Below are 27,816 nucleotides of genomic sequence, written 5' to 3'. Positions count from 1 at the left end.
TTCTTTTTTCTTCATCTCTGAAACAAGGGATTTGTCTCTAAATTATGGACTTCCCTGCTGGCACAAACGGAGAAATCTGCTTGCAATGCAGGAGACCCTGGGTTGGGAAGATCCACTGGAGAAGGGAATGAGGGATTTGTCTCTAAATTATAAATCAACATAAACTTTTCGGTAGTAGGGTTTTTTTGCTGCTTTTTCAGTAGTAGGTTTTTAAACTTTGTAAGAAGGCTGTGCAATCAGAAAACAAAAGATCTTTGGAGATTTTCCCCATCTGATGAAATTTCTATTACTCAAAAAAGATCTTCTGAAATTGTAAATAATATAAATCATAAGTATTTTTGTTGAGAATTATATAGTAAGTCTGTTATAAGGATGGTAAGTGATAGTTCTAGGATAATATATTTTGTATGATTTTATGATTTTTTTTTATTATAATTTATATAGCATTTTCAGCATATTCTGTCTTTTGATTTTTGGTAAAACTCTTTGTGGACCCTGCAAGTCAAAATAAGTGACTTGCATAGGATTACACAGTGAAAGGAAAGTAGCCACCTTGACTTAAGGGTTCTAGACTAGCATCTGCACCACATTACTCTGCACTGTAGACTAGTCCAGTAGGAAATAAAGTCTTTAAATAGTATTAAATAACTTTTTTTTTTTAGTTGACAATTTCATGTTCAGAGTATTATAAAATTTATTATCCATGCTTCTAAATAGAAGGCATGATTACAGATAATATAAACAAGCTACTTTGATTTAGTAATAATGCAGTGGAACATTTCAAGACTTGTAAACAAGTCAGTTGTATCACAAGCTGAGTCACTGCTTATCAAAACAGCCTACTCACAGAAGAAAACTTAGCTGTAATCAAAAATGAAGATAACAGGAATAGTAAAGGACACACTGTGCATCCTCCAGAGAGTAGTTTGTTTAGTTTCTAAGTTTAGACACCTAAACATTAGTGGGTTACCAGTTAACAGTAGTATAACAGCAATTAAATGAGTATGGCAAAAGTGGGAATAGTTTAGGATAAAAGTGAGAGGAGAAATACTATTATTATAATTTTAATGACACAAATATTTCAACATTATGAAGTCATCAGAAAATTTGTATTTCTTAAGAGATCTGTGTTTGTATGGGACCTTAGGCATGTCACTTAAGGTTTCTGAATTTCTTGTACATCTATAAAGAGCTTGATCTGATGTCCAAAGGTCCATCCATCTTTAAATATGTATTATAGTTCCATGTTGTGTGTGACGAATCATCTGATTGATTGCTTCTTAACTGTCAAATATATTATCAAACTTCCTTTTAAATAGTTAAAAGCCCTGCAGTAAAGAAATTTTTTTTAAATCAGTTTGGAAACTTTTCAGAGTTTATAAAATCAATTAAACTTTTAAAAATTTACTTAGAAGTTTTAAGAGCACACTGTGATTCCAAAAGCATCAGCTATAATGTATTATGAAGTTATTTTCCTGAATGAATATATTTTGTTTAGAGAATTCCCTGAAGGACTTAGAATAGGAAATGTGGTATATTTAAATGATAGCTATTAAAAATTTCAGAATACCTGTATATACATGAGAAGTTGCTGAAGAACTCAGCATGTTCGTTAGGCATTTGAAGCAAATTGGAAAGGTGAAAAAACTTGATAAGTGAGCTGACCTCATGAGCTGACAGAAAATTTTAAAAAAAATCGCGGTTTGAGTTGTCACCTTATTCTGTGCAACAGCAATGAACATTTTCTTGATTGGATTGTGAAGTGCAACAAAAAGTAGATTTTATACGACAGCCAGTGGTGACCAGCTCAGTGGTTGGACTGAGAAGCTCCAGAGCACTTCCCAAAGCCAAACTTCTACCAAAAAAAAGGGTCATGGTCCCTGTTTGGTGGTCTGCTGCCCATCTGATCTATGACAGTTTTCTGAATCCTGGTGAAACCTTTACGTCCAAGAAGTATGGTCAGCAAATCTCTGAGATGCACCAAAAACTGCCAGCGCCTGCAGCTGGCATTTGTCAACAGAATGGGCCCAATACCTGACTGCGTGTCACACAACCAATGCTTCAAAAGTTGAACGGATTGGGCTGCAAGATTTTGCCTCATCCGCCGTATTCACCTGACCTCTCACCAACCAACTACCGTTTTTTCAAGTATCTTGACAACTTTTTGCAGGGAAAATGCTTCCACAACCAGCAAGAGACAGAAAATGCTTTCCAAGAGTTTGTCAAATCCCAAAGCACAGGTTTTTAATGCTACAGGAATAAACAAACTTATTTCTTGATAGCAAAATTTGTTGATTGTAATGGTTCCTATTTCGATTAATAAAGATGTGTTTGAACCTAGTTATAATTAAAATTCACGGTCCAAAACCACAGTTACTTTTTCACCAACCTAAATACCTTTGTTAGTCACCAAGTCATGTCCACCTCTTTTGTGATCCTATGGAGTTTGTAGCCTGCCAGGCTCCTCTGTCTGGAATTGGTTGTCATTTCATTCTCTAGAAGATCTCCCATCTAGGGATCAAACCCATGTCTCCTGCATTGTAGGAGGATTTACCACTGAGCCACCAGGGAAGCCCTACATGTATCTATATATACACTCAAATTGTTTGTAAATCCTTAATTAACAGGCAAAAATAATTTTTTTTTGTTTAAAAGAAAAAAATAGGAATTAATTTTGTGTTCATATATATATTTACATATATCCATAATATATTTCATGCATATTATGTGTCTGTAATACAGAACCATTGGAAACCCAATTTGCAGACAGTTTTTGCTGCTTCCACAAATTTTAGTCATAAGTTCTCTTTTAATTTTTATATTTTAAAAAATTGTGGTAAAATATATATAACATAAAATTTCCCATCAAACATTTTTAAGTGTACAATTCAGGGATATTAAGTACATTAACGTCATTGTGCTACTTACCATCATCCATCCACAGAAATCTTTTCATCTTGCAAAACTGTGCTCATTTAACAATGACTTCCATTCCCCTACCCGCTTCCCCTTCTAAGTCTCTGCCAACCACCTTTCTGCTTTCTCTCTCAATGAATTTGACCATTCTAGGTACTTCATGTAAGTGGAAACATACTATATTTGTCCTTTTATGACGGAGTTATTCCTCTTAGCATAATTTGCTCATGGTTTGTCCATTTTGTAGGATATGTCATACATTTTTTAAAGCTTAATATTATTCCTCTGTTTGTATGTATTGGATTTGTTTCCACTCATCCACCGACGGGACTCTTGGATTGCTTCTACCTTTTGGCCTTAGTGAATAATGCTGCTATGAACATGGGTGTGCAAATATCTGAGTCCTTGCTTTCAGTTCTTTTGGTTATATATGCAGAAGTGAAATTACCAGATCAGTAGGCAGTTTTAGCACTCATAGAAGGTCACATTTTTGAAAAACTTTTTGTGAACCAAAATGATGTAAGTTAAATTTGATTTTGCAGCACAGGTAGTGGGATGACAGGAGACTTGACATCCATGATGTCTAGCTTTTTATGGAAACAAGCCAACCACCACATTGCTGCTGCTGCTGCTAAGTCACGTCGGTCGTGTCTGACTCTGTGCAACCCCATAGATGGCAGCCCACCAGGCTCCCCCATCCCTGGGATTCTCCAGGCAAGAACACTGGAGTGGGTTGCCATTCCTTCTCCAATGCATGAAAGTGGAAAGTGAAAAGTGAAGTCGCTCAGTCGTGTCCGACTCTTAGTGACCCCATGGACTGTAGCCCACCATGCTCCTCCGTCCATGGGATTTTCCAGGCAAGAGTACTAGAGTGGGGTGCCATTGCCTTCTCCGAACCACCACATTGAGTCGGTTTTAAATCATTAATGTAGTTTAGAGTTTCGCATGTGTGTTGGCGGCACTAGTGGTAAAGAAATCACCTGCCAGTGCAGGAGACATAGAGACTCAGGTTTGATCCTTGGGTCAGGAACAGCCCTTGGAGGAGGGCATGGCAACCTACTCCAGTATCTTGCCTGGAGAATCCCACGGACAGAGGAGCCTGGCAGGCTCCTTAGGGTTGCACAGAGTCAGACATGACTGAAGCGACTGAGCATGTAAGCATGTAATCAGGGTAATACTCTAATTACTTATATAAAGTAGCACATATGTTATCATAGAATATGGTATTCATATTTTATTTTAAATACAAAATGACTTCTTAATATTCTAATCATTTCTGTTTAGAGAACTTTCTTTAGCAGTTCTTCTAGGGTAGGTCTCTCAACAACAAATCCCTTAGTTTTCCTTCATCTGAAATGTTTTGGTTTTCCTGTCATTCCTGAAGGGTATTTTTGCTGGAAACAGAATTCTGAACTGGCAGTCCTTTTCTTTCAGCACTTGGAAAATATTGTATCTCTTTAATTTCTGATGAGAAACATGCTACATTTGATTGTTTTGGCCTCATAGAGGGTGTTTCTCTCTCACTACTTTAAAAATGTTCCTCTTTGTCTTTAGTTTTCAAGGAGCTTGATTAAGATGTGTCTTTCTGTCATTTTCTTTGGGTTTATCCTCTTTGGGATTCACTCAGCTTCTTATTGTGTAGTTTTATGTCTTTGGCATTTTTTTCTTTTTGGCCATACTGTGCAATCCATGGGATGAGTTCCTTCTCCCAACCAGGGACTGAATCCAGGCCCAGAAAATGAAAGATCCAGAATCCTAACTGTTGGACCACAGGGAACTCCCTGTCTTTTGCAAATTTGGGATGATTTCAGCCATTACTTCTCTGAATGCTTTTTAAGGCTCACCCTCTTTCTTTTTTGCTTACAGGACTTGGATTATACAAATATTAGATCTTTTGTTTGCAGTCCTGCTGTGACAGATCTTTTTTCTAGAAATTCTGTTTGGTGCTTTTATAAGTCTGCTAATTATCCATTCGTCTGTTGGTGGAGATCTGCATTGCTTCCGTGTCTTGGCTATTGTAAATAGTGCTGCAGTGAACCTCGGGGTACATGTGTCTTTTTCAATTATGGTTTTCTCTGGGTATATGCCCAGTAATGGAATAAAGGAAGTTGTGGTATATGTATAAAAATGGAGTATTGCTCCATTTATAAAGAGCTGTAAAGAGGAACAAATTTGAGTCCGTTCTCATAAGGTGGATAAATCTGGAGCCTTTTATACAGAGTGAAGTAAGTCAGAAAGAGAAAAGCAAATATCATATATTAACACATATCTATGGAGTCTAGAAAAATGGTGAACCTATTTGCAGGTCAGGAATAGAGATGCAGACATAGAGAACAGACTTAGGACATAGCAGGGAAAGGAGAGGGCAGGACAGATTGAGAGAGTAGCATTGAAACATACACATTACCACATGTAAAACAGAGAGCAAACGGGAAGTTAGCTATGTAACGCAGGGAGCTCAACCCAGTACTCTGTGACATCTAGAGGGGTGGGATGGGGTGGGGCATGGGAGGGAGGTTCCAGAGGGAGGTGACATATGTATACTTATGACTGATTTACTTTGTTGTATGGCAGAAATGAACACAACATTGTAAAATAATTATCCTCCAGTTAAAAATAAATTTTAAGAAAAGTCTGCTAATTGCCAACGTCTACTCATGAACTCAAAGGTCTTTGTTATTTCTTGAAACATGTTATACGTGTTTCTTTTTATAATGTTTTATAATGTTGAAACTATGAAGTTTCAAACTTTATTTTATTTTATTTTTTGGCTTGCTGGGTCTTCGTTGCCACACGGGCTTTTCTCTGGTTGCGGTGAGCAAGGGTTACTCTGGTGCGGTGTGTGGGCTTCTCCTTGCAGCAGTTTCTCTTGGGCTCTGGGCTGCACGGGCTTCAGTAGTGGCGTCATGTGGGCTCAGTAGTTGTGGCTCCTGGACTCGAGTGCACAGGCTCAGTAGTTGTGGCACTCGGGCTTAGTTGCTCTGTGGCATGTGGGATCCTCCCGGACCAGGGATAGAACCCCTGTCTCCTGCATTGGCGGGTGGATTCTTTACCATTGAGCCACCAGGGAAGCCCCTGTTGCTGATAGTTTTATTATTGAACATTTTTTCATACATTATTGCTGTGTTTTATTCCTTGCTGACCCTCATGATTCCTTTTTCATTATATATTTAGTGGTTTAAAAATTTTTTGGAGCTGTTCATTTGTCTTGTGATTATGAGAATACTTTAAGAAATTTCTTTCTTTAATTTATTTGGCTGTGCTGGGTGTTAAGTGTGGCACACAGGATCTTTGGCCTTTGTCGCATCAAGTGGGGTCTTTGGTTGTGGCATGTGGGGTCTAGTTCTCTGACCACGAATCGAACCTAGTCCCCCTGCATTATGAGCACAGAGTCTTAGCCACTGGGTCGATAGGGAAGTCCCAAGAATAATTTTTATGGAAATTGTTTGAGCTCTGGAATACAGATAGCTTCTTCCGGAAGAAAATTGCGACTGTTTGTGCCATTTACCTCGGAGTACTACTATTCTAGAACCATTTTCAAAGTTGGTTTTTTTTTTTTTTTACTGCCCAGATAGTGTGAATTGGGATTGTAACCAGCCTGAGGGCCAGTCTGTGGCTACATATTCTCAGGAGTAACACCCCTGTTCCACTCCAAGGTATAAAACAGGCCATCCTCTTTTAGTATCTAGGAAAAGAGAGGTAGAAGAGTAGTAGAATAGGCAGGTGTATTATCTTTAAATTAAGCTTTCAATTTAGAGTTAATTATAGATTCACCTGTGGTTCTGAGAAATAAAAAGGAGACATTGTGTACTCTTTACCCAGTTCCCTCTAATGGTAATACCAAGTAAACTATAGTACAATATAACAATCAAGATATTCGCGTTGATACAGTCAAGATGCAGCACACTTTCATCTCCACAAGGGTCTCTGAGGATGCCCTTTTACAACTACACTCACTCCTCTCCCAGTCCCAGCCCCTTTAATTCCTGACAATCACTCATCTGTTTTTCTATATTTGATCATTTCAAAAATGTTATATAGGCTTACAGTTGCTTGTCCTTTGTATTTCTGTGGTGTCAGCTGTAACTTCTCCTTTTTCATTTCTAACTTTATTGATTTGACCCCTCTCCGTTTTTTTCTTAATGAGTCTGGCTAAAGGTTTATCAGTTTCATTTATCTTTTCAGAGAACCAAGTTTTAATTTCATTACTCTTTTCTCTTGTTTTCTTTGTCTCTAATTCTTTTATTTTTGCTCTCATCCTTATGATTTCTTTCCTTCTACTAGCGTTTGATCTTGTTTGTTCTTTCTCTAGTTGCTTTGGATGAGGTTAGGTTGTTGATTTGAGATTTTTCTTGTTTCCTGCTGTAGGATCGTATTGTATGAATTTCCCTCTTAAAACTGCATTTGCTGTGTTCCAGAGTTTTTGGATCATTGTGTTTTCATTTTCGTTTGTCTCTAAGTATTTTTTATTTCCTCTTTGATTTCTTCAGTGACCCATTAGTTGTTTAGTAACATGTTGTTTACCTCCATGTGTCTGTTTTTTCCTGTGGTTTTTTTCTTTTAGTTGATTTCTAATCATTAGTGTTGTGGTCTGAGAAGATGCTTCATATGATGTCAGTTTTCTTAAATGTACCAAGATTTGCTTTGTGGCCCAGCATATGATCTATGCTGGAGAATGTTCCTTGTGCACTTAAGAAGAATGTGTATTCTGCTGCTTTCGGATGGAATGTTCTGTAATTATCAATTAGTCCATCTGATCTAATTCATCATTTAAAGCCTGTTTTTCCACATTGATTTTCTGTTTGTATGGTCTGTCCACTGAAATAAAAAGCCCCCCACTATTATCGTGTTACTGTCAATTTTTCCTTGAATGGCTTGCCTGATATATTGAGGTGCTCCTATGCTGGTTGCATAGATATTTATGATTGTTACATAAGGCAATGGCACCCTACTCCAGTACTTTTGCCTGGAAAATCCCATGGACGGAGGAGCCTGGTGGGCTGCAGTCCATGGGGTCTCGAAGAGTTGGACATGACTGAGCGACTTCACTTTCACTTTTCACTTTCATGCATTGGAGAAGGAAATGGCAACCCACACCAGTGTTCTTGCCTGGAGAATCCCAGGGACGGGGGAGCCTGGTGGGCTGCAGTCTATGGGGTCGCACAGAGTCGGACACGACTGAAGTGACTTAGCAGCAGACTGATCCCTTGATCATTATGTAGTGTCCTTCTTTTTCTCTCACGATAGTCTTTATTTTAAGGTCATTTTGTCTGATTTGAGTATTACTACTCCAGCTTCCTGGAGCTTGTTCTTGTCCCTCTGGTGAGCATGGTGTGTTAGGGGGTGTTTAGAGGTGGCTGTGCATTCAGGACAGACTTTAGGCAAGCTGTTGCTGATGAGTGGTGCCATGTTCCCACCCTGTTGGTTGTTTGGCTTGAGGGGTCTCAGCACATAGACTGCAGGCTGTTGGACGGGGTCAGGTCTCGGTGCCAAAATGGTGACCTACACGAGAGTTCACACGGATGTGTATTCCCTGGGGCCTCTGCCACCAGTGTCTTTGCTCCCGCAGTGAGCCACAGTCAACCCACGCCTCCCCAAGGGAGCCTTTAACATCTGCAGGTGCGTGTGGCGCAGGCTCGCAGGGAGTCACTGCCCTGCCCCATTCTAGTGCACAGGAAATCTTGCGTGCACCATCCAAGAGTGGCATCTCTGTTTCCCCCAGACCGGTGCAGCTCCTGCACTCAGGCGCTGCTGGCCTTCAAAGCCAAATGCACTGGGGAATGCGCCCAGTGCCAGACCCACAGGCTGAGGAGCTTGATGGGAGGCTCAGAACTCACTCCTGTAGGAGAACCTCTGGAATATAGTTATCCTTCAGTTTGTGGGTCATCACACGGTCGGTATGGGATTTAATTATATTGTGAAAGCACCCCTCTTACCATCTCACTGTGGCTTCTTGTTTGTCTTTGGGTGTAGAATATCATTTTTTTTGTAGGTTCCAGTCTTTTTTGTCGATGGGCATTCAGCAGTTAGTTCTGATTTTGGTGTTTCCATGAGAGGACGCGAGTGCAATTCCTTCTTCTCTGCCATCTTGTCTCCTCCTGAGTTGAATCTTTAATATATCTTTCGTTTCCTTTTACATACTTTGCTGTGCCTTCTTAAAATACAGTTTAAATATAGTTTAAAACTTTTTATATTCTTGCCTACTAATTATATCATCTGTATTATATCTGGGTTGATTTTTATTGATTTTTCTACTCATTAGGGATGGGTCATCCTTTCCTACTTTGATGCATGCCTGTTAATTTTAAATTGGATGCCAAACACTGTGATTTTTATGTTGATGAGTGCTGGGTATATTATTTCCATAGATATTCTTGAGCTTTGTTCTCTGACACCGTGAATTTACTTGTAAACATTTTGAGCCTTTTGAGGCTTGCTTTTTAGTATTTTAAGATTGACCCAGAATAGCCTTTATTTTATTTATTTTTTTTTTATTTACTTTTGGCTGTGCTGGTACTTTGTTGCTGCTCCGGCTTTTCTCTAGTTGTGGCAAGCAGGGGCTACTCTCCATCGCAGTTTGTGGGCTTCCCATTCTTGTTGTGGAGCACAGACTCTAGGACACGTGGGCTCAATAGTTGCAGTTCCCAGGCTCTAGAACACAAGCTCAGTAGTTGTGGCACACAGCCTTAGTTGCTCTGCAGCATGTGGGATCTTCCTGGACTAGGGATTGAACCTGTGTCTCCTGCATTGGCAGGCAGATTCTTTCCCCCTGAGCCACGAAGGAAGCCCTCCAGAATAACCTTTAGATAAGGCCTAATTTAATTTGGTTCTACTGCTGAGACAATACTCTTCTGTCTGCTCTTATCTGATGCCTATATATTATGATTTTCTTTTCACTCTGGCTGGTGGGAACTGAAGTGAGCTCAGGGATTCTTTCCTTGGTTCTTTCCCTTGCCTAGGTAGTTTCTTCACATGTATATGTTGATGAGTACTCAACTGAATACTTAGGGAGGGCCATTACATACCTCTGGAGCATGCTATTTGTACATCTTTCTTCTCTTCAGTATTCTGCTCTCTAAATTCTAGCTGAATTGACCCACTTGAATTTCTATCCTCTTCTTTTCAGCTCAGGGGGATTGCTGAACTCTAGCTGGGTTCTTCTGCCAAGGTAGCTTACAGTGTTTGTTTCTGTTTCCACAGGGATCACTGTCCTGTGTTATCTGTTACTTAATATTTTTAAACTTGTTTTATATATTTCATATCTTCTTTTTAGTTGTTTAAAATGGAGAAGGTAAATCCAATCTGCTATTTCATTTCGGCTCATAGTGGAAGTTTTTTGGAGTTAACAATAAATAATAACATAAACAGATATATCGGGTGGCTAAAGTGCTGTGGAGAAACCTGAAGCGAGAAAGGGAGGTGAAGAGGATTGCAGTTTTAAATTGAATGGTGAGAAGAGAGTTTGAGAAATTGGCTCTTTTGATTATCTTTTGCATATCCACACACTCAATGACTTTTGCTCATGAATGTGCAACTTGGGCAAACCTGGACAGGGACAGCTTGTTCTGCTCTGCTTGGCGTCAGTTGGAGCATCTGAAAGTCTGGGGGTTGGAATCATCTGAATGCTTCCTCACATGTATGGTGCTTGATGCTAGTTGCCAGATGGCATCTCAGTTGGATTGTGGTTAGAACTTCTACACATGACCTTCTCATATGGCTGCTTGGCTCCTACACAGCATGTGGCCAAATTCCAAGGATGAGCATCTGAGGGAAAGCCAGGAAGAAGCTTTATTGCCTTTTCTAACCCAATCTTGAAAGTAATGTTATGTGTCATAGAAAGTCACACCAGCTAGCCCATATTAAAAGGAACTGGAATTAGACTCCTAATGTTGCTGGGAGGCATGTCAGAGAATTTGTGGACACTTGTTTAAACCACCACACATCACTTCCTGGCCTTTTGGCTAAGATCAAGTGTAAAGCCACCATAATGATAATTTGTGAAAAGAAGGTAAGGATATCTAAAGGAAGAGCATCACATGTACAGTACAGTGTACAGAAATGGAAAGAGTCTGAGGCTAGTGGTTACCTGATGCTTTGCTGCTGCTGCTAAGTCGCTTTAGTCGTGTCCGACTCTGTGCGACCCCATAGAGTGCAGCCCATCAGGCTCCGCCTTCCCTGGGATTCTCCAGGCAAGAACACTGGAGTGGGTTGCCATTTCCTTCTCCAATGCATGAAAGTGAAAAGTGAAAGTGAAGTCGCTCGGTCGTGTCCGACTCTTAGCAACCCCATGGACCGCAGCCTACCAGGCTCCTCTGTCCATGGGATTTTCCAGGCAAGAGTACTAGAGTGGGGTGCCATTGTCTTCTCCAACCTGATGCCTTAGACTTGTTTATTGCTGAATTCCCTTGTGCAGTGTCCACTCCACTCCTTGAAGGCAAGGGCTTTTATTCACTGCTATTTTCTCAGTGCCTTAAACAGTGTTTGACAGATAGTTGTAGTTTAATTCTTATTTGTGGAAGAAATAGTCAACCTATTGGTGCCAGGTATCAAAAAATCATAAAAATTCATAAAAATCATAAAAATGAATATGTAATCTTTGATATACTAATTCGTTCTTTAGGCAGTAATCTTCAGGGGAAACTGTACAAATAAGCAAAGCTATAGCGGAAATTTGAAAGTGTCTGAATGTCCATTAACAGAATAGTTAAATAAATTTTGAATGGACTGTATAATGGAACACTGCAGTTTTCAAACTCAGTGTTTTGGCCCAGAAAGATGAGTGAGTGTTGAGAGGAAAGGAACAGAATTTAAATGGTGGTGTTCAGAATGATTCTTTTGGTTAGTAGTTTTTAATATTCATAGAATGGAGAGGATCTAATAGAATGTATATCAAATTGTTAATAAGTGCTATAGGAGTTATTTTAGACTTGCTTGTCAAAAAAATATGTACTACCATTATAGTAGAAACATATTTCTATTGTAAAAGAAAACTGTAAAGATTTTTAATTGATGTAGAATGGTATCTAAGCTTGGAGAAGGCAATGGCACCCCACTCCGGTACTCTTTTGCCTGGAGGATCCCATGGACGGGGGAGCCTGGAGTCCATGCGGTCGCTGAGAGTCAGATACGACTGAGTGTCTTCACTTTCACTTTTCACTTTCATGTATTGGAGGAGGAAATGGCAACCCACTCCAGTGTTCTTGCCTGGAGAATCCCAGGGACGGCGGAGCCTGGTTGGCTGCCATCTATTCCAAAATGATTAATTACTACAATAAGTTAACACCTATCATCTAACAATAGTTACAATTTTGTGATGAGAACTTTTAAGTCCTATTATCTTAACAATTTTCCACTATACAATACAGTATTAACTACAGTCATCACACTGTATATTACATTCAGAACTTACAAGTAGAAGTCTATACCAGTTATCTATAGGATAACCTATAATCAAGACATAATCTCTTGAAAAATCTTGGTTTAACATTCTACACTTTTTCTGTATAAATTTTGTTTTTCTCCACCTTCTTTAATTAATAAAAGGAAACCAACATATTGTTTTAAAAGGTGCTTTTTATCATGCACAGGCTTCCCTGGTAGCTCAGTCGGTAAAGAGTCTGCCTGAAGTGCAGGCGATCTGGGTTCAATCCCTGGGTTGGGAAGATCCCCCTGGAGAAAGAAATGGCAAACCACTCCAGTATCCTTGCTTGGTATATCCTTGATATACTTTTATCAAATCATTATGTTGTACACCTTAAGACTATTACAGAGTTATACGTTAATTATATCTCAATAAAACTAGGAAAATATGTGACTTAGAACATTTGATTTATACACAGTTCTGAAGCTACCACTCTTTGTTAAAATGTGGTTGTTTTCCATGTTAATATTATATTTATCACCATAACATAGGCTTTCAGTAACTTTCAAGAATGATTGAGGCTTAAGATTAAAATTACAAATATAATTTATACATAAAATCTTAGATGGTATAATAATACTTTAATTCACACATACTTTGTTGCAAAAATGCCTTTAGGTTAATTGTTCTCATTTCACTGTCTTATCTGTTTATTTTAAAGAAATGATTTGTAATTTATTTTGTTCTTATATACCATAGGATGTGTTTTGGAGATGCAGACAAAATATCTTTGATGAAATGAAGAAGAAATTTTTACAGGTAGACTGCTGATGTAATTGCTTTAGTGTGATAATCAGCAGAGCAAGTAACAGCATGTTAATATTTTTGTTTAATAACAAGGCATGTCTTAAGTTTTATGGTTGTTTGCCTATTTATTTCTACCTAATTTTAATAATAAGTCACTTTAAATGAATATATGTCGGATAGCACCTTGTCTTTAACAAATGAATGAGGTGGGAAAATGATGTAAAAAACTATAGAACCCTTTGTTTTGACTTTTGGGTATAGTGGTTGTCTATTTTGTACAGATATGTTTATTTTCTGAAATATTAATAGTGCTGAGATCAAGTCATTTAATAATTTACAGAGTCAAGACCCAGAAATCTTAACTTGAAAACTTAAATAGAAATTAAAAACAACCTGTATGCACTAGAAACTTACACATTCCTCTGATGTAGCATCCCATTCTAACCTTTATTAATACCTCATTTCACTCAGACCCCTTTATCTCTAGACTCAAGGTTCTTTATTTAATTTCTTCTATTCTCTCCAGGTGATCTGTGGCAAGAGACCACTTAGAAAATACATTAGAGTTTGGTGGGGAGTTGGAATAAAATGGAGGGAGGATCTTAAAAATAATCTTTTTCTCGTTTAAGACTCCCAGCACTACCCCAGGAATTGTTTGTTACTTGTTAAGGTAGAAACAGACAATCTGAATGAGGCTGATAAATTTAATAAATTTCAGTCAGCAAAAATATTTACACCGTCAGTTGTTTTTTCCAGTTTGTGGCAGTGTATTAACCATGAACTGTGGATACCCAGAAGGGTAATTTTCTAAGACCTCATTTCTTAGTTCATAGCAGTTTCTTTATCAAGAAGTAGATAAAGTGGACTCTGTGCATGTGTGTGTGAGGGGACGTATTTTTAAGTTTATAACCATAGTATGACATTGAAAGAAGAAAGTCCTGAGAGAAAATGGGTTGACAGATTTAGAGGTGAAGAGGTCCTTTCTTAATGTTTTAAAATTCTTCATAAATTAGTTTTTTCCTTAGAAAAATCTCAATCTTGATAGCTTTGAATTTTGTTTGATATTAATTTTTCTGCGTGTGAACACCATTTTAAATATATGCATTAATTATGCACCTTGTTCTGTGTTTTTTAGTAAGAAATATGTAGGAATTTTTTTGTGTGTGAAACAAATGTTATGATATTAACTTCATAGAACACAGATTTGAACTTAGAACTGTTCAGAATGCCAAGAATAGGAGATAAGATGACTCGAGAGGCACACATCCCTTTAGCAGACTCAGAGACTTCTTGGGCAGAAGGACTATCTGTGTCGACCACTTCTAGATGTTCCGACAGGGATCCTAATCTTTGGACGGACCATATATTTGCAGTGTTTTTATCCCAGTGTATTTTACCTTTTGTAAATAAGGCTATCATTTTTGTTTGTTTTTTCAAGGATTCTTTTTTTCAGGCTTTGCTAGGAAATCTATTTCTACAGAGAGCATAAAGACAGATCACTGTCTTAGCTTACAGTGTTAATATAACTACTGTTGACTGTCCCCTTTTTCTCACAAGTGTAGTATTACTGTGAGTTGCTCACAAAGTAAGTAGTCTTAATTTTATGCTTTGTACCTTTTTTGTAATTGACTACATTTTCTTTGTAGAGAATGTTATGCCTCTCTAATAGCTCACCAAATATAGATGAAATATTTTCTCAAGTGGGACATGCTTTAGGCTTTTCTAAAACTTTGCATTTTTTTTTAACTATTGTCTCTTATTCATTATAGAACTTTCACTAACTTGAAAATTGTGCTCCCTTCCCTACAGTAAGATGTGTGTTCGGATGCTTTACCTCAGTGTTAGGTGCAGTATTTAAATGGACACCCCCCACCGCCAGCCGCCGCTAATGCTGTCACGTGTTTCTCCCCAGCAGCGCGTGCCTGTGCTTGAATGTATTTCTGTTATCTATTACCGTGGAACAGTCTACTCCAGAACGTTATGGCTTAAAACAGCTAGTTTATTTGTTCACAATTCTTTGAGATGGGATTTGGGCAAAGGCTTAACCAGTCAGTTTTCCACTCCACATAGCATAATCTGGGATCATTACTTGGCTGCATTTGGCTGGTGACTAGCTTTAGATGGAATGTCCAAGAAGGCTTTTCTCACTTACCAGCCACCCCAGTGCTCCACCAAGTGGCCATTTTCTGTGTGGTGGTCCCAGGGTAAATGAATTTTTTTTTGCTTGGCTGACTTATAAGAGGAACATTCCAAGAGATCCAAAACCAGACGTTTCCTGCTTTAACTCACACAGAATCACTTCTGTCACATTCTGTTGGTCCTAGTTGGTCACAAGGCCAGCCCAGATTCATTGGAAGAGGAAAAAGAATGGCAAAGAATGTGTAGCCATCTTTAATTCACCTCAAGATGGTGGTGTTTTTTGCTTTGGGCATAAGTAGGATCAATCAGGGGTAGAGGTCCAAAGAAATTAAGAAAAAAAGAGGACACCCCTATTTTCCTAATTCTAAGAAATACTTTTTTACATTTTAAGTATTTTGGCAATGTGTATGTTTAGTATAATATTGTAGAGTTGTGTTGTTGTTTTTTTTTTTTTTTATCCCTCTTGGAAAGCTGAGATTGGTACACCTTATTGATGAAACCTTAAAATTGGGAAAAAGATATTTTTTTCTTATTAGTTGCTAAATTGGGAGGCAAGAGGAGGAAAGAGATTTTGCTTCAGTGTAATTAGTGTCGGCATTCATGGTAACAAAAATTCACATGTAATCCATGGATGATAGCCATATAGTAGATTAAGTTCGGACTGAAAAATGGGCCAGGAGGTTGAGTATAAAGTCATAGAATTTACTTGTGGCTATCTTAGAACTTTAAAGAAGACCAAAGCTTGTTTATATTATCCTAGAATTGAATTTAAGAGCAATATGTGATTGTCCCAGAAAGTCTTATAGGAAGCTTAAGGAAACAGAAATGCACAAAATTTTATATAGGTATTCATCATAAAATTAAAGTCTAGCTTAAGAGTCAGTAAAATAAAATTGATGGAACAAATTATTATTAATCCATGTAATAAAATACTATTCAATTGTTAAAATGATGAGTTAGAAAAAACTTGACAAGGAAAGATTATATGTATATAAGTGAAGAAAGACATTTCAAAAGAGCATATATATTCTATCTGAACATTTGTGTTTTAAAAGCATGCATGTATATATCTGTTTGTGTATGTGTAGGAAAAATATTTGGAAGAATATAAACCAAAATGTTCACAGTTACCTGTGTTATGAATTATAGTTAATTTCCACTTTTTCCTTTGTACTCTTCCTATTTTTTTTTAAAGGAACAAAAATTCTTAACATGCAGTGCACAGAAAAGAAAGTTGTTTTTATTAAAAAGAATAAAAGGTATACATAAAATTAGCTTTTGTGTTTACTACAGCACACTTAGCCTTCAGATGAGATTCCACTGGGGCTAATTTTACCAACATCTGGATGTGGGAGAGGAGGCTGGAGTGCCTGTACCTTGTACTCACTTACTTAGGGAAGAACCAGGAATTGCTGATGGCCATATGATGATGTCATAGCACCATTAGGTATACTGTTACGCCAGTGTTTCTGATTCCTGAATTGTTAGGTAGAGTTCTCTTCCTTCGACCCTTAACTCGAACTTATCTGAAGCTTTAAAATCTGGCCACAATAGTGCTTTTCACATGGAAGACTTGAGTCTACCTCTGAAGTATACTGTTGAAACTGTGAAAGCAGATCTTTTGTAGTTGAAATTGTTTCTGAGTTTCTCCTTCCTTTGTTGTAAACCAGAGTTTAAAAAGGGTCCATTTTATATTTCTCAGTTTGACATTAAAATATGTAAAACCATCTTTGGCAAGTGTTAATATAACATCCTAAGTTTTCAGCTGAAGAGACTTTTTTATTATCCTGTTTATTTGATTAAAAGTGTATTTTTCTTTGTTTTTGAAGGGGTATTATTGGTAGTTAAATATCTTGATTTGTGTGAAATACAGTGCTAGCCAGTCTTAAACAATATACTTCTTTTATGGCAACTTACTTCTGTTCTAAACTATCTGGATTAACCTTAGTTTACTCTTTTACAAATCCCAAATTATATTGATATATGGCAGAAACCAATTACGATTATATTACCTTACCAAACAAAAAATGTGGCTGTTTTGTCTACAGTACTCATCAGTGATGATAAGTATTCTTATTTTAAAATGGATAATATAGAAGCAGCAAAAGACTGAGGATGATATTATTGTGTTTTTGTTTTCTGTTTTTTTTAAGAAGGAAAGAAATACATTCTTGTATACAGTACCGGTTTGTACAGTTCACATTTGTGCAAAAGCCTTTTGTGGGGATGGTGAGAGGAAATAACTGCCTCACTAGACACTGGGGGAAAGGAAGATATTTACATAATCAGATTTGCATATTAAAATTCTGTTCTAGATTGAAGGAAGATAAGAGTGAGAGAAACTATTGCCATATCTTAATGTAAGATTCTGATTACTACAGGCAGGAATAAAGAGGAAAGGAATAGGTCAAGAGATACTCAGATGGTAGAAATGATAGAATTTGGTAATTATGCGAGGTGAAGAAGGAAGAAATGAAGAATATGCTTACCTGTCTGGTTTCAGCAGTCTGTAGATGATGGTACCATTCATTGAGTTGGGCATTACAGGAGGAGGGAAAGAACTTATTTCACTACAGTGTCTGATGCAGCCAACTATCCCTCTGGAAGATAGGAAAAAAGTCTCCTTTAACAGCTTGAGGGAATGCATAGCTTCCTTGAGAAAATCTTTTTCACAATTTTTCTTCTCAGATTTATGGGCTAGATGAAAAAGAATGAAAAAAATTTGTGATCCTAATTCCTTGTACACTGATAATAGAAAAGTATTTTTTTTCCTGGCTTACCTTTACCCTCTCTGGCTAGTCTCTTTGGGTAAGCTTGTTAGCTCCTAACACACTGATAAATGGGGTAAATGGGGTTTTTGGACATTCAGTCTTCGGGTATGACATGGACAGCATAAAGATCAGGATGCCTGATTGCTTATGTCCTTTAGTTATGGGTTTTGCGGCCTGAGATAATCCTCATTGCATTTCTGTACAGTTCCCTTCCTGTTTCATCAGGAAACCCAGAAATGCTAGATATAACCATGCTAGCATAGTAGTGACACATTTTTAAGGATCAGATTTTGTTGTTTTCAACTGAAAATTGCTCAGGTAAACTGTCTTTATGGGCTTGTTGGTCATTGATTTGCAGCCTTAAAAGGTGAAAGCAAATATCCATAAGAACAACAGCTGATTCTTATATATGCCCCAGTTTTCCCAAAACTAACATACATGGTGCTTTATATGTTTGACATATCCAGTAGAGTTTCAGACATAAAACAGTAATATTCACACAAAGAAAATAGTATTTTGTGTTGTTTTGCATTTAATAGTAGAAAACAATAATTATATTTTTCTTTAAAGATAAATAATGTATTTTTTAAAATTTCAGATAGAAAATGCTGCTGAAGAACCAAGAGTTTTATGTATAATACAAGATACTACTAATTCAAAGACGGTGAATGAACGGATCACTTTAAACTTACCAGCTTCTACTCCACTCAGAAAGCTCTTTGAAGATGTGGCCAACAAAGTAGGCTACATAAATGGAACCTTTGATTTGGTGTGGGGGAATGGAATCAATACTGCTGATATGGTAAAACTCTAAACTGAAAGCATCTTTTCTTAAGCTGCTAATAATATTATAGTTGCTGTTATTATTAATGAGTATATTAAATCCTGGAACCCTTCTTGATACCATAAGCAAAACTCTAGACTGTATGTGCAACTCATCCCTTTACCTTCATTTGGAATTCAGCATTTGATTATCTTAAAGTCTGCACAGTGTTATTTCATTAGTTTTTTTATTCATATGAGTTGATTATCACAAGATTGTGTCATCTGTGGAAAAATTTCCAACATTTACTGAATGGGATAATACTCATTTTAAATATTTAAGTGAGAAAAGCAGGATATAAAATCATATGTATTTTATAATAAATGTTTTGAAAAGGAGAAAAAATGTAATATATAGAAAGAAAAAGGAATAGAAGGACTTGGATCTGCAATATTAACAGAGATTATGTACCACATAGAGTGATGAAACACCTGATGAGCAAAGTTGGTGGTACCATGACTTCTGCTTCAAAGATCTCACAGTAAAGTTGTAGAGAGAAGTACATAAAAAAATAATTACGTTAACATGTTTTAAGTATTATTAAGTGTTATTTATGAGTTTACTCTAAGTGCAAAGAGGAGGCACTGATCAGTTTTGCATGGGACAGTAGCAAGAAGACTGTTGAGTTGGCTCTCATCTGTATTTTAGGATAGTATTCCTTATAGTCTTTTTGCTCCCTGACTCTCAGTCCAAATTCACGCTGTGTACGATTGTTAGAATTATCTTCAGTCATCTTAAATCGTAGTACTCCTGTCATCTTCCAGTTTAGAAATCTTTAATGACTGCTCACTGCCCACTGATTAAAAATCATATTCCCTAGGTTAGCATTCAAGACAATTGGTCCTTTAAGTCTAATGTTAACTCACAGATAGGACTAATTTATTTTAACATAGAATTGTATACTTCTCCATCTCCATGTTTTTGCTTACGTTAACCTCTTCCTGTCCTATACCGTTGTTGCTCCTCAGTTTCCCAGGAAAATACCTTTAACAGCAAATGAAGTTGAATGTGTATCTTCATCATATTTGGAGGGTATGGTCTTAATTGGCTCTCTAGAAGAATAAGAGGTGTTGGATATTTCTGGATTTGCCTTTAAAATTGATGATATTTTGCCTTCTATTTCATAATGTATTTGTTTTTTTTTTAATATAGAACTACTGTTTTTAAACGGGAAAAGGATCTGAAAAAATAATAGCTGTATATATATAACTGAATCACTTTGCTGTATGCCTGAAACTAACACATTGTAAATCAGTTATACTCTAATATAAAATAAAATTGTTTTTCAGTATGTATTTACAAAAAAAACCTAATGTTTTAAATTAACCAACTTTCCCCTGTGAAATTGGTCAGTAAAATTGGTAGTCCCCAACGACTTCACTTTGACTTTTCACTTTGATGCATTGGAGAAGGAAATGGCAACCCACTCCAGTGTTCTTGCCTGGAGAATCCCAGGGACAGAGGAGCCTGGTGGGCTGCCGTCTATGGGGTCGCACAGAGTCGGACACGACTGAAGCGACCTAGCAGCAGCAGCAGCAGCAGCAGGTTATACAATGAGAAATGATGTTTAATCTGAAACTTTAAATATTCTGTTTTACATTCCTATGTAACTTCTAGTGTTGCCTGTTTTTCAACTTAAAGGAGTCATATACTACCATATATGTTTGCCTAAGTCCTGTTTATCTTTTACTTTTAAGAAACTTGACTTGATGTTTCCTCATGCCACTTTAAAAATAACCTTTGTCTTTGTCCTCTTCTTGTGCTTTTTCTCTGCTATGCCACTTAATGGTCTTTTTATTATGATTGCTATTCACTTACGTCTTCCCACTTGATGGAATACATTTTGATGGCTGACGTCAGTATTAGTTTGTACCCTCCAGAGACACTCTCCCTGGGCACTCAGAACATGTGTTAGATTGACATCTGCAGTAGTTCAAATAGCGCTGTGCTAGGATTAACTGTTTTTCTTTCTTCAACTGTGACTGTTTTTAAGTACTTCATTTTTGTGTTTTAATTTGCCTTCAGGTATACTCTTAGCTTCCTGTACAGTGCCGCGTGTATGCTTCTCTAAAAGCCTAATTCATTTATCTACTCACCCTTTTATACACACAGACTCATATTTCTTAAGGTAAACCCTCCCTCCCCATGTGTTCTAGCTGTATCATCTCATCTTTTATGCCTGAGAGATGCTGAGCATTCTGCTTCCTGTCAGAATATAAAGGAACCAAAGATACCTTTTTTCTTTCTTTTCTTTTCTTTCTTTCTTGTGGCTTCTCTTAGCTTCTGGTTCTCTGTGTCCTATTTTTCTCATGGATTTCTACATGTGAGCCAAAGTTAAGTGAGTTTTGATAAATTTATTTTATTACTTAACACTTACTTTGTGCTTACTATGTGCCTAGTTTTATTCTGATACTAGACTTTATACAAATAAAACCTTATTTAATTCTTTTAACCACCCTATGAGTTAAGTGCTATCACAGCTTTGTATTAAGGGTGAGGAATGGGGAAGTGAAGTAACTTGTGTTAAGTCACACAAATAGCAAAGTGGCAGAATCTCTTAGAGTTAATTTTTTTGTCCTTAATACCTATACTTTTATATAATGTTAATTTTCTAAGAAATAAAGGCATCTGCATAAAACAAGGCCTTCTAAAGAGAGAATCCTCATGTCTTTGAGACATTAAAAACATCTCTTAATGAACAAAAGTTTTTTTTTAATTGGTGGATAATTGCTTTACAATTTTGTGTTGGATTCTGCTATACAACAACATGAGTCAGTCATAATTATATTAATATATATATCCTTTCCCTCCTGAGCTGCCCTCTCCTCCCCCATCCCACCCCTCTGGGTCATCCCAGAGTAGCAGGCTGGGCTCCTTGTGTTATTTAGCAACTTCCCACTCTCTGTCTATTAATGTTTAACACACGATGGGTATACATATCACGGCTGCTTTCTCAGTTTGTCCACCCGCACCTTCCCTCACTGTGTCGACAAGTCCGCTCTCTACCAACTTCACAAAGTAGTTTTAAAACAAAAGAGTAGGGCGTTCACCCTATCCTTCATTTTTCTCAGCGGTAGACTGGAGTGTTGGGTTAGTGACTGATCACTTCTATCTATCTCCCTGGGATCCTCTGAATCCTGCCAGTAGACTTGAAGTAGGTATCATTTATTAGGACAGGCTTTTCCTTCATTTCTAAAAGTACCCTTTTTTTAATATTACATGATTATATAAGTTGGGTTGCTTGTGCATAGTGTTTCCTTATATGGGAATTCTTACTATATTCCTATATCAAAACATGTTTTTAGTTACATAAAATATTCTTTAGTTAGTTTTCATGAAAACCCGTTGAATACTGTATTGCATACATTTTACAGAACATCGAAACATAAATGCTTATAATTCTTTTTGTGTGTAGCACTTCAGTTTTTTTAGGTGTTGGGAAATGAGAAAAGATGGGATACCTGTCAGTATGTACGCTGTCATTGGGCTTAGCCATCCCAGTTCATGAACAGATGAATGAATTCAAACCTAGATTGAGAGAATTTATCAGAATCTTCATTTTTAAAAAATACTGCTTATGCCCAATAATTGTAGATATGTGTCTGTTTACATATTACTTATTTTATTATTATCATTAATGTTTCTCATTATCTGAGTTGCTTTTTATTTTTTTTTTCTTAATACCTGTAGGCTCCACTGGATCATACCAGTGATAAGTCTCTTCTTGATGCTAATTTTGAGCCAGGAAAGAAGAACTTTCTGCATTTGACAGATAAAGATGGTGAACAGCCTCAGATACTGCTGGTAAACTATTTAGAAAGCCCTGTACTCATAATTGTTGTGCACTGTCACCTACTGTTTGTGAAGCACTTTTCCAAAGGAGAGAGGAGAGATGTGTTTTACACAACTTGTGTATAATAAATAATTTTTCTGGTTTCTGTTGGTTTGTTGTAAATACGTATGCTAATATGGTTGCACTGGGTATCCGTAGCACCTGTGTTTGTGTGTGGTCTCTTGCCACACTGGTCATCACCACTACAAGGGTGGGGATGGGTCTAGGATCTCCTACTGCGTTTCAGTGGTCTTTTCTTTGGTTAAGCATTTGCTTGTCTGCTGTAAATCTTTGGCAGTTTTTGCCAGGTTTTCTGGTATTTTGGTAGAGAAACAGAACCCCAGAATTAGCTACTCTGTTGTTTTTGCCCCCACTCCCGCCCCTCCCCTTTTTAGAATGACTAGTTTGTAAAGTTATATGATTTATTTCTGTTCTCTTAGTGTTTTCTGCAATTCATATTTCAATAGGATTTCCTGTCTAGTTGAGTGGCTTTAGTGATCATTGAATCTAGTAACTCCTAATTTGAGAGGCATTCATTGAAAAAACCTGGTCTGATTTAACTTCTGATTTACAGACTGAGTAAAACTAAGGCTCACAGAGTTTATGGACTTTGTCAGAACCCTTCTTTTTAATGACACTTCCTCAGGAAAAGTTCTTCTGTTTGATGCTTTTCATTTAGGAGTCTGTTGCGAATTAGAGTGCCTCTCTGGATAATAGACAGTAGTTAAGTAGTTAAGCATAGGGCATCCATTTCAAAGCAATACCAGAAAATGTTCATATCAGATCAGATCAGTTGCTCAGTCGTGTCCGACTCTTTGCGACCCCATGAACGCAGCACGCCAGGCCTCCCTGTCCATCACCAACTCCCGGAGTTCACTCAGACTCACGTCCAATGAGTCAGTGATGCCATCCAGCCATCTCATCCTCTGTCGTCCCCTTCTCCTCCTGCCCCCAGTCCTTCCCAGCATCATCTTTTCCAGTGAGTCAACTCTTTGCATCAGGTGGCCAAAGTTCTGGAGTTTCAGCTTTAGCATCATTCCTTCCAAAGAAATCCCAGGGCTGATCTCCTTCAGAATGGACTGGTTGGATCTCCTTGCAGTCCAAGGGACTCACAAGAGTCTTCTCCAACACCACAGGTCAAAAGCATCAATTCTTCGGCGCTCAGCTTTCTTCACAGTCCAACTCTCACATCCATACATGACCACAGGAAAAACCATAGCCTTGACTAGACGGACCTTTGTTGGCAAAGTAATGTCTCTGCTTTTGAATATGCTGTCTAGGTTGGTCATAACTTTCCTTCCAAGGAGTAAGCATCTTTTAATTTCATGGCTGCAGTCACCATCTGTAGTGATTTTGGAGCTGACCTACCTTAATCTCACTGTCATCTTTATGACATCATGAGAAGATTTAGATTAGTCTGAGTAACACTGAAACTAAACTAGCTATTAATTTGGGGTAACTAAACTAGCTATTAATTTGGGGATTCTTGTTTTAAAATTCTTAGTAATTACTCTTCAACTCTGTGTTAGTTTCTTGTGCTGATTTTATATCCTTTATTCCCTTTGCACATTTTCCTCATTGATAGGAAGTTTGTTATTGGAGATAATAGGAACCTTTCCATTTCATTCAGTACTTATTGAGTATTCCCTACCTTCCAGGCGTACTTAGCAAAGATGATAGAAAAATAAATGATAAACTCTGTCATCAAGGAGTTCATAACTGTACTTTTGATTGATTAGTAAGAAATCTCTCTCATTTAAGCAAAATTGAAAAAGAATTAAAGAAATTTGAGAAAGTAAGAACTTTGGAAGGAGACATAAGCATTTCTCTAAAGTGTTTTTTATTGGGCACGTTTCAGACCTTCCTGTAGGAAATAGTCAGGGAATGTCTTGATGGTGCTGGTAATGCCTTGTCTCTTTTTCATTGCCTCAGGAGTTAGTATGCCTTTTTTCATTGTTTTAGCAGTATTTACCACTCAGTAAATATTGGTTATGCTATATTTTAGGAGGATTCCAGTGCTGGGGATGACAGTGTTCATGACAAATTTATTGGTCCACTTCCAAGAGAAGGTTCTGTGGGCTCTACCAGTGATTATGTCAGCCAAAGCTACTCCTATTCATCTATTTTGAATAAATCAGAAACTGGTAAGATTTATGATTGTTGTATTTTCATAAAATCATAGAGCATTAAACCTAGAATAATTTTAGCAATCTAAACCTAATCTTCTCATTTTATGGATTAGAAAACTCAGACCCAAAAGAAGATCACTAGTGAGCAGAAGCAAAGTTAGAGCAAGAATGGTTTCCCTTGCCCTCGTCTCCTTGTTATTTTATCTTTATTATTACTGCTACCGTTGAGTAAAAAAAACAAATTGGATTTTGAAAGAAGACATTTCTTTTTGATAATCTTTTATGTTGAATTTAATCTTAGGTTTTTGAAGTTTACTTCCTCTGGAAAGGAATGTATAATATCTGTCTGTGTGGATTACAGTAGATTTACGGAGATAACTTTCATGTGGAAACAAATGGGTCAGGCTTATTTTATTAGAACTACTGTGTTATGTTCTGCTTTAATCTAATCATATGTTTGACATTAATCATGTAATTAAAAAATTCCTGCTAGCTTATCTCTGAATATGTTATGTTTAAAACTAACAAATTTTTGAATTTTTTTCAATTTTTTGAACTAATAGAATTGCTTTATTTATTCAATTTTTTATTTATATATAAGACTGAAAATGTAATCTTGACTGAAAATGTAATCTCAATCATTTTACATATCATTTTGCTTTTGATTGTACAGCTAGTTAATGTTATTTCATGCTAGGTATGACTTCAGAGTGTTTACTCTTAGAATTTCAAAACAGAAATGATTGTAAATATAACACACAATTATCTAGTATAAGGGCTTCCCTGGTGGCTCAGCTGGTAAAGAATCCGCCTGCATTGCAGGTGACCTAGGTTCGATCCCTGGGTTGGGAAGGGAATGGCTACCCACTCCAGTATTCTGGCATAGAGAATTCCATGGACTGTATAGTCCATGGGATGGCAAAGAGTCGGCCACGACTGAGTGACTTTCACTTTCATCTAGTATAAAAAGAGAAATATATAATTACATGTAGGTTTTGTTTTAATGTGTTCTGTAGTCTTCCCACTTACTATATTTTGTAATTGAAATATAGAATAATTTACTCCCAGCTAAGCATTTGTATAGGCTTAATGGCATATTTGTTCTGGAAATAGTAAAAACTGGTCAGGTTTGGTATTTACGATCAATTTATATAAATAGAACTTTTTGCAGCAAACTACCAAGAATAAAAGAGAATGTGAAAGTATCTTTTATTTCAGATAATAGCAAATAAGAAAGCTGCTTCTCATTACACTGTCAAGAGTAGTGATTCTCAAAATTTTATTTCTTTAAAAATCATTTTGGGATACTTGTTAAAAATGTAGGTTCTGAGGCATTACTCCCAAAATACTGATTTAGTTACTCTTGAGTAGACTGGATAAATTGCATTTTGTTTTAAATAAATACCCTTAGATTTTATAAGATAATTGAAATACTTTGAGAAAGTTCCAGAATTAACAAGTCAGGATTCTTGAAATTTTTGCTGTATATTCTGACAACCAGCTCAGTCCTTATGCAAGAAGTATTTACAGAACTCCTGCTTTGTACTGAATAATGTATAGCTCTCTGATGCCTGTAAATTCCTAGAGACTAAAGTATACTTAAAAAAAAAAAAGTTCTCTGATTGTATGAATGTAATACATATTCATTGTCATATTGTAAATGAAGAAAGTGGAAATTTCTGACAGTATAATTAACAGAAACTGCTTTAATGATTTTGCTTATTTTTGTCTTCTCTTTCCTTCATCTGAATGCTTTCAAGAAAATGAGGAAATTGTTATGAGCAGAGTTTTAATATATATATTTTTCATGTAATGTATGAGAAGCATTTTTCAGTATTAAGTAGTATTTTAGTATGGGTTTTAAATGGTTAAAAAGTAGTGTTTCATTATATGATTTAAATATTTAAACTATAATTATTACTGATGTTATAATGAACATTATTGTAAGTTTTAATATTCATCTATGATTATTTCCTTAGGGTAAGTTTCTAGAAATTGAATCACTTAAGTTGAAATTTACTAAAAATATTTTTATAGGACTTTGATATACATTGCCATGTAATCATAGTCTTCGTTTCCAACTATCATTCCTCACACAGTTCTACTCCGCTCTTTTCCCTACTTGTACATTTTCCTTCAGTGTTCCGGAGTACTGCCTTTCTGAATTAGAACGGTCTATATACATCCAAACGAATTGCTGTTCAAAAACTGTTTGTTAGTGACTATTGGCATTTTGCTTAAGAATTTATTGAAATGCACAAAATGTCTTCATTGAAAAATGCTTTCATGATTTCAACTCACAACTGCAGGAACACTTCTCTCCATAATTCAGTGAGGTTGGAGACTTATTCTTTTTTGTCTCCTTGCCTACTAATTCCTTCTGGTGGCCAATTACTGTTAATGGGAGATGGTTGGAAGTGGGGGGCACTTAAAAAACTAAGGAGTGGATTGAAGGCTGATTGGACTCGCAGGTGATTAATAGTGACTGAAGTGTTCTACCATTTAAATCCGAGATATCTTTCCCTGGCCAGTTTCTTTAACAGTTCTTTTCTTTATATCTACTTTGAGTTGGCCAGTTTCATTCTACTTCATTTGGCCTTGTAGAGTTCTCCCTCATTTCTTATTGGTTCTGTTCAGGATTTCTTTCTGTGTTTGCTCTCTGTTATTGTTCTGTACAGAATGGCATATGTTCTTATGTTTTCTTCCCTTATTGACTTATACTTACAATATTGACTCATGACTATTTCAGATAGAGGGCCCACTTGATAGTAGTTCCCATAATGACAGAAGATTCCTATTAGTTCTGTAGCATTTTATCTTTTTAATCTCACTAAAGCCTTCATACTTTTGGAAAATAATAGTACTTTTATTTGACAAACTGGTCATTCTGTTAAATATGGTGCTAAATGAAGTACAGAAGACCATACATTTCTATTTGATTGTTATTGCTAGTGGTAAAATAAAGAGCAGTGGAAAAATTGTTATTATCCCACCTTCCCTTAGACCCCTCCCCCTGCCACTCTTTTTTAAGCCCAGGG

General features: G+C 36.8%; 1 protein-coding gene across 6 annotated transcripts in view; it reads left to right on the top strand.

Moving 5' to 3' along the window:
• The window catches only part of USP47 (ubiquitin specific peptidase 47), a 103,175-nt gene that overhangs the window by 17,640 nt on the left and 57,719 nt on the right, over positions 1-27,816 (top strand). For 3 of the 6 annotated variants that reach the window (XM_055548622.1, XM_055548621.1, XM_055548620.1), the window contains exons 2-5: positions 13,037-13,096; positions 18,593-18,796; positions 22,508-22,621; positions 24,655-24,793. In XM_055548622.1, the coding sequence (XP_055404597.1) occupies positions 13,037-13,096; positions 18,593-18,796; positions 22,508-22,621; positions 24,655-24,793 (517 nt within the window). The remainder of the gene's footprint in view (positions 1-13,036; positions 13,097-18,592; positions 18,797-22,507; positions 22,622-24,654; positions 24,794-27,816) is intronic. The other 3 variants (XM_055548624.1, XM_055548623.1, XM_055548625.1) reach the window with 3 other exon arrangements.

The sequence above is a fragment of the Bubalus kerabau genome, chromosome 15, assembly GCF_029407905.1.
Source record: "Bubalus kerabau isolate K-KA32 ecotype Philippines breed swamp buffalo chromosome 15, PCC_UOA_SB_1v2, whole genome shotgun sequence".
Classification (NCBI taxonomy): domain Eukaryota; kingdom Metazoa; phylum Chordata; class Mammalia; order Artiodactyla; family Bovidae; genus Bubalus; species Bubalus kerabau.
Note: the sequence above shows the minus strand (reverse complement) of the source record. Positions and strands in the feature narration are given on the sequence as shown.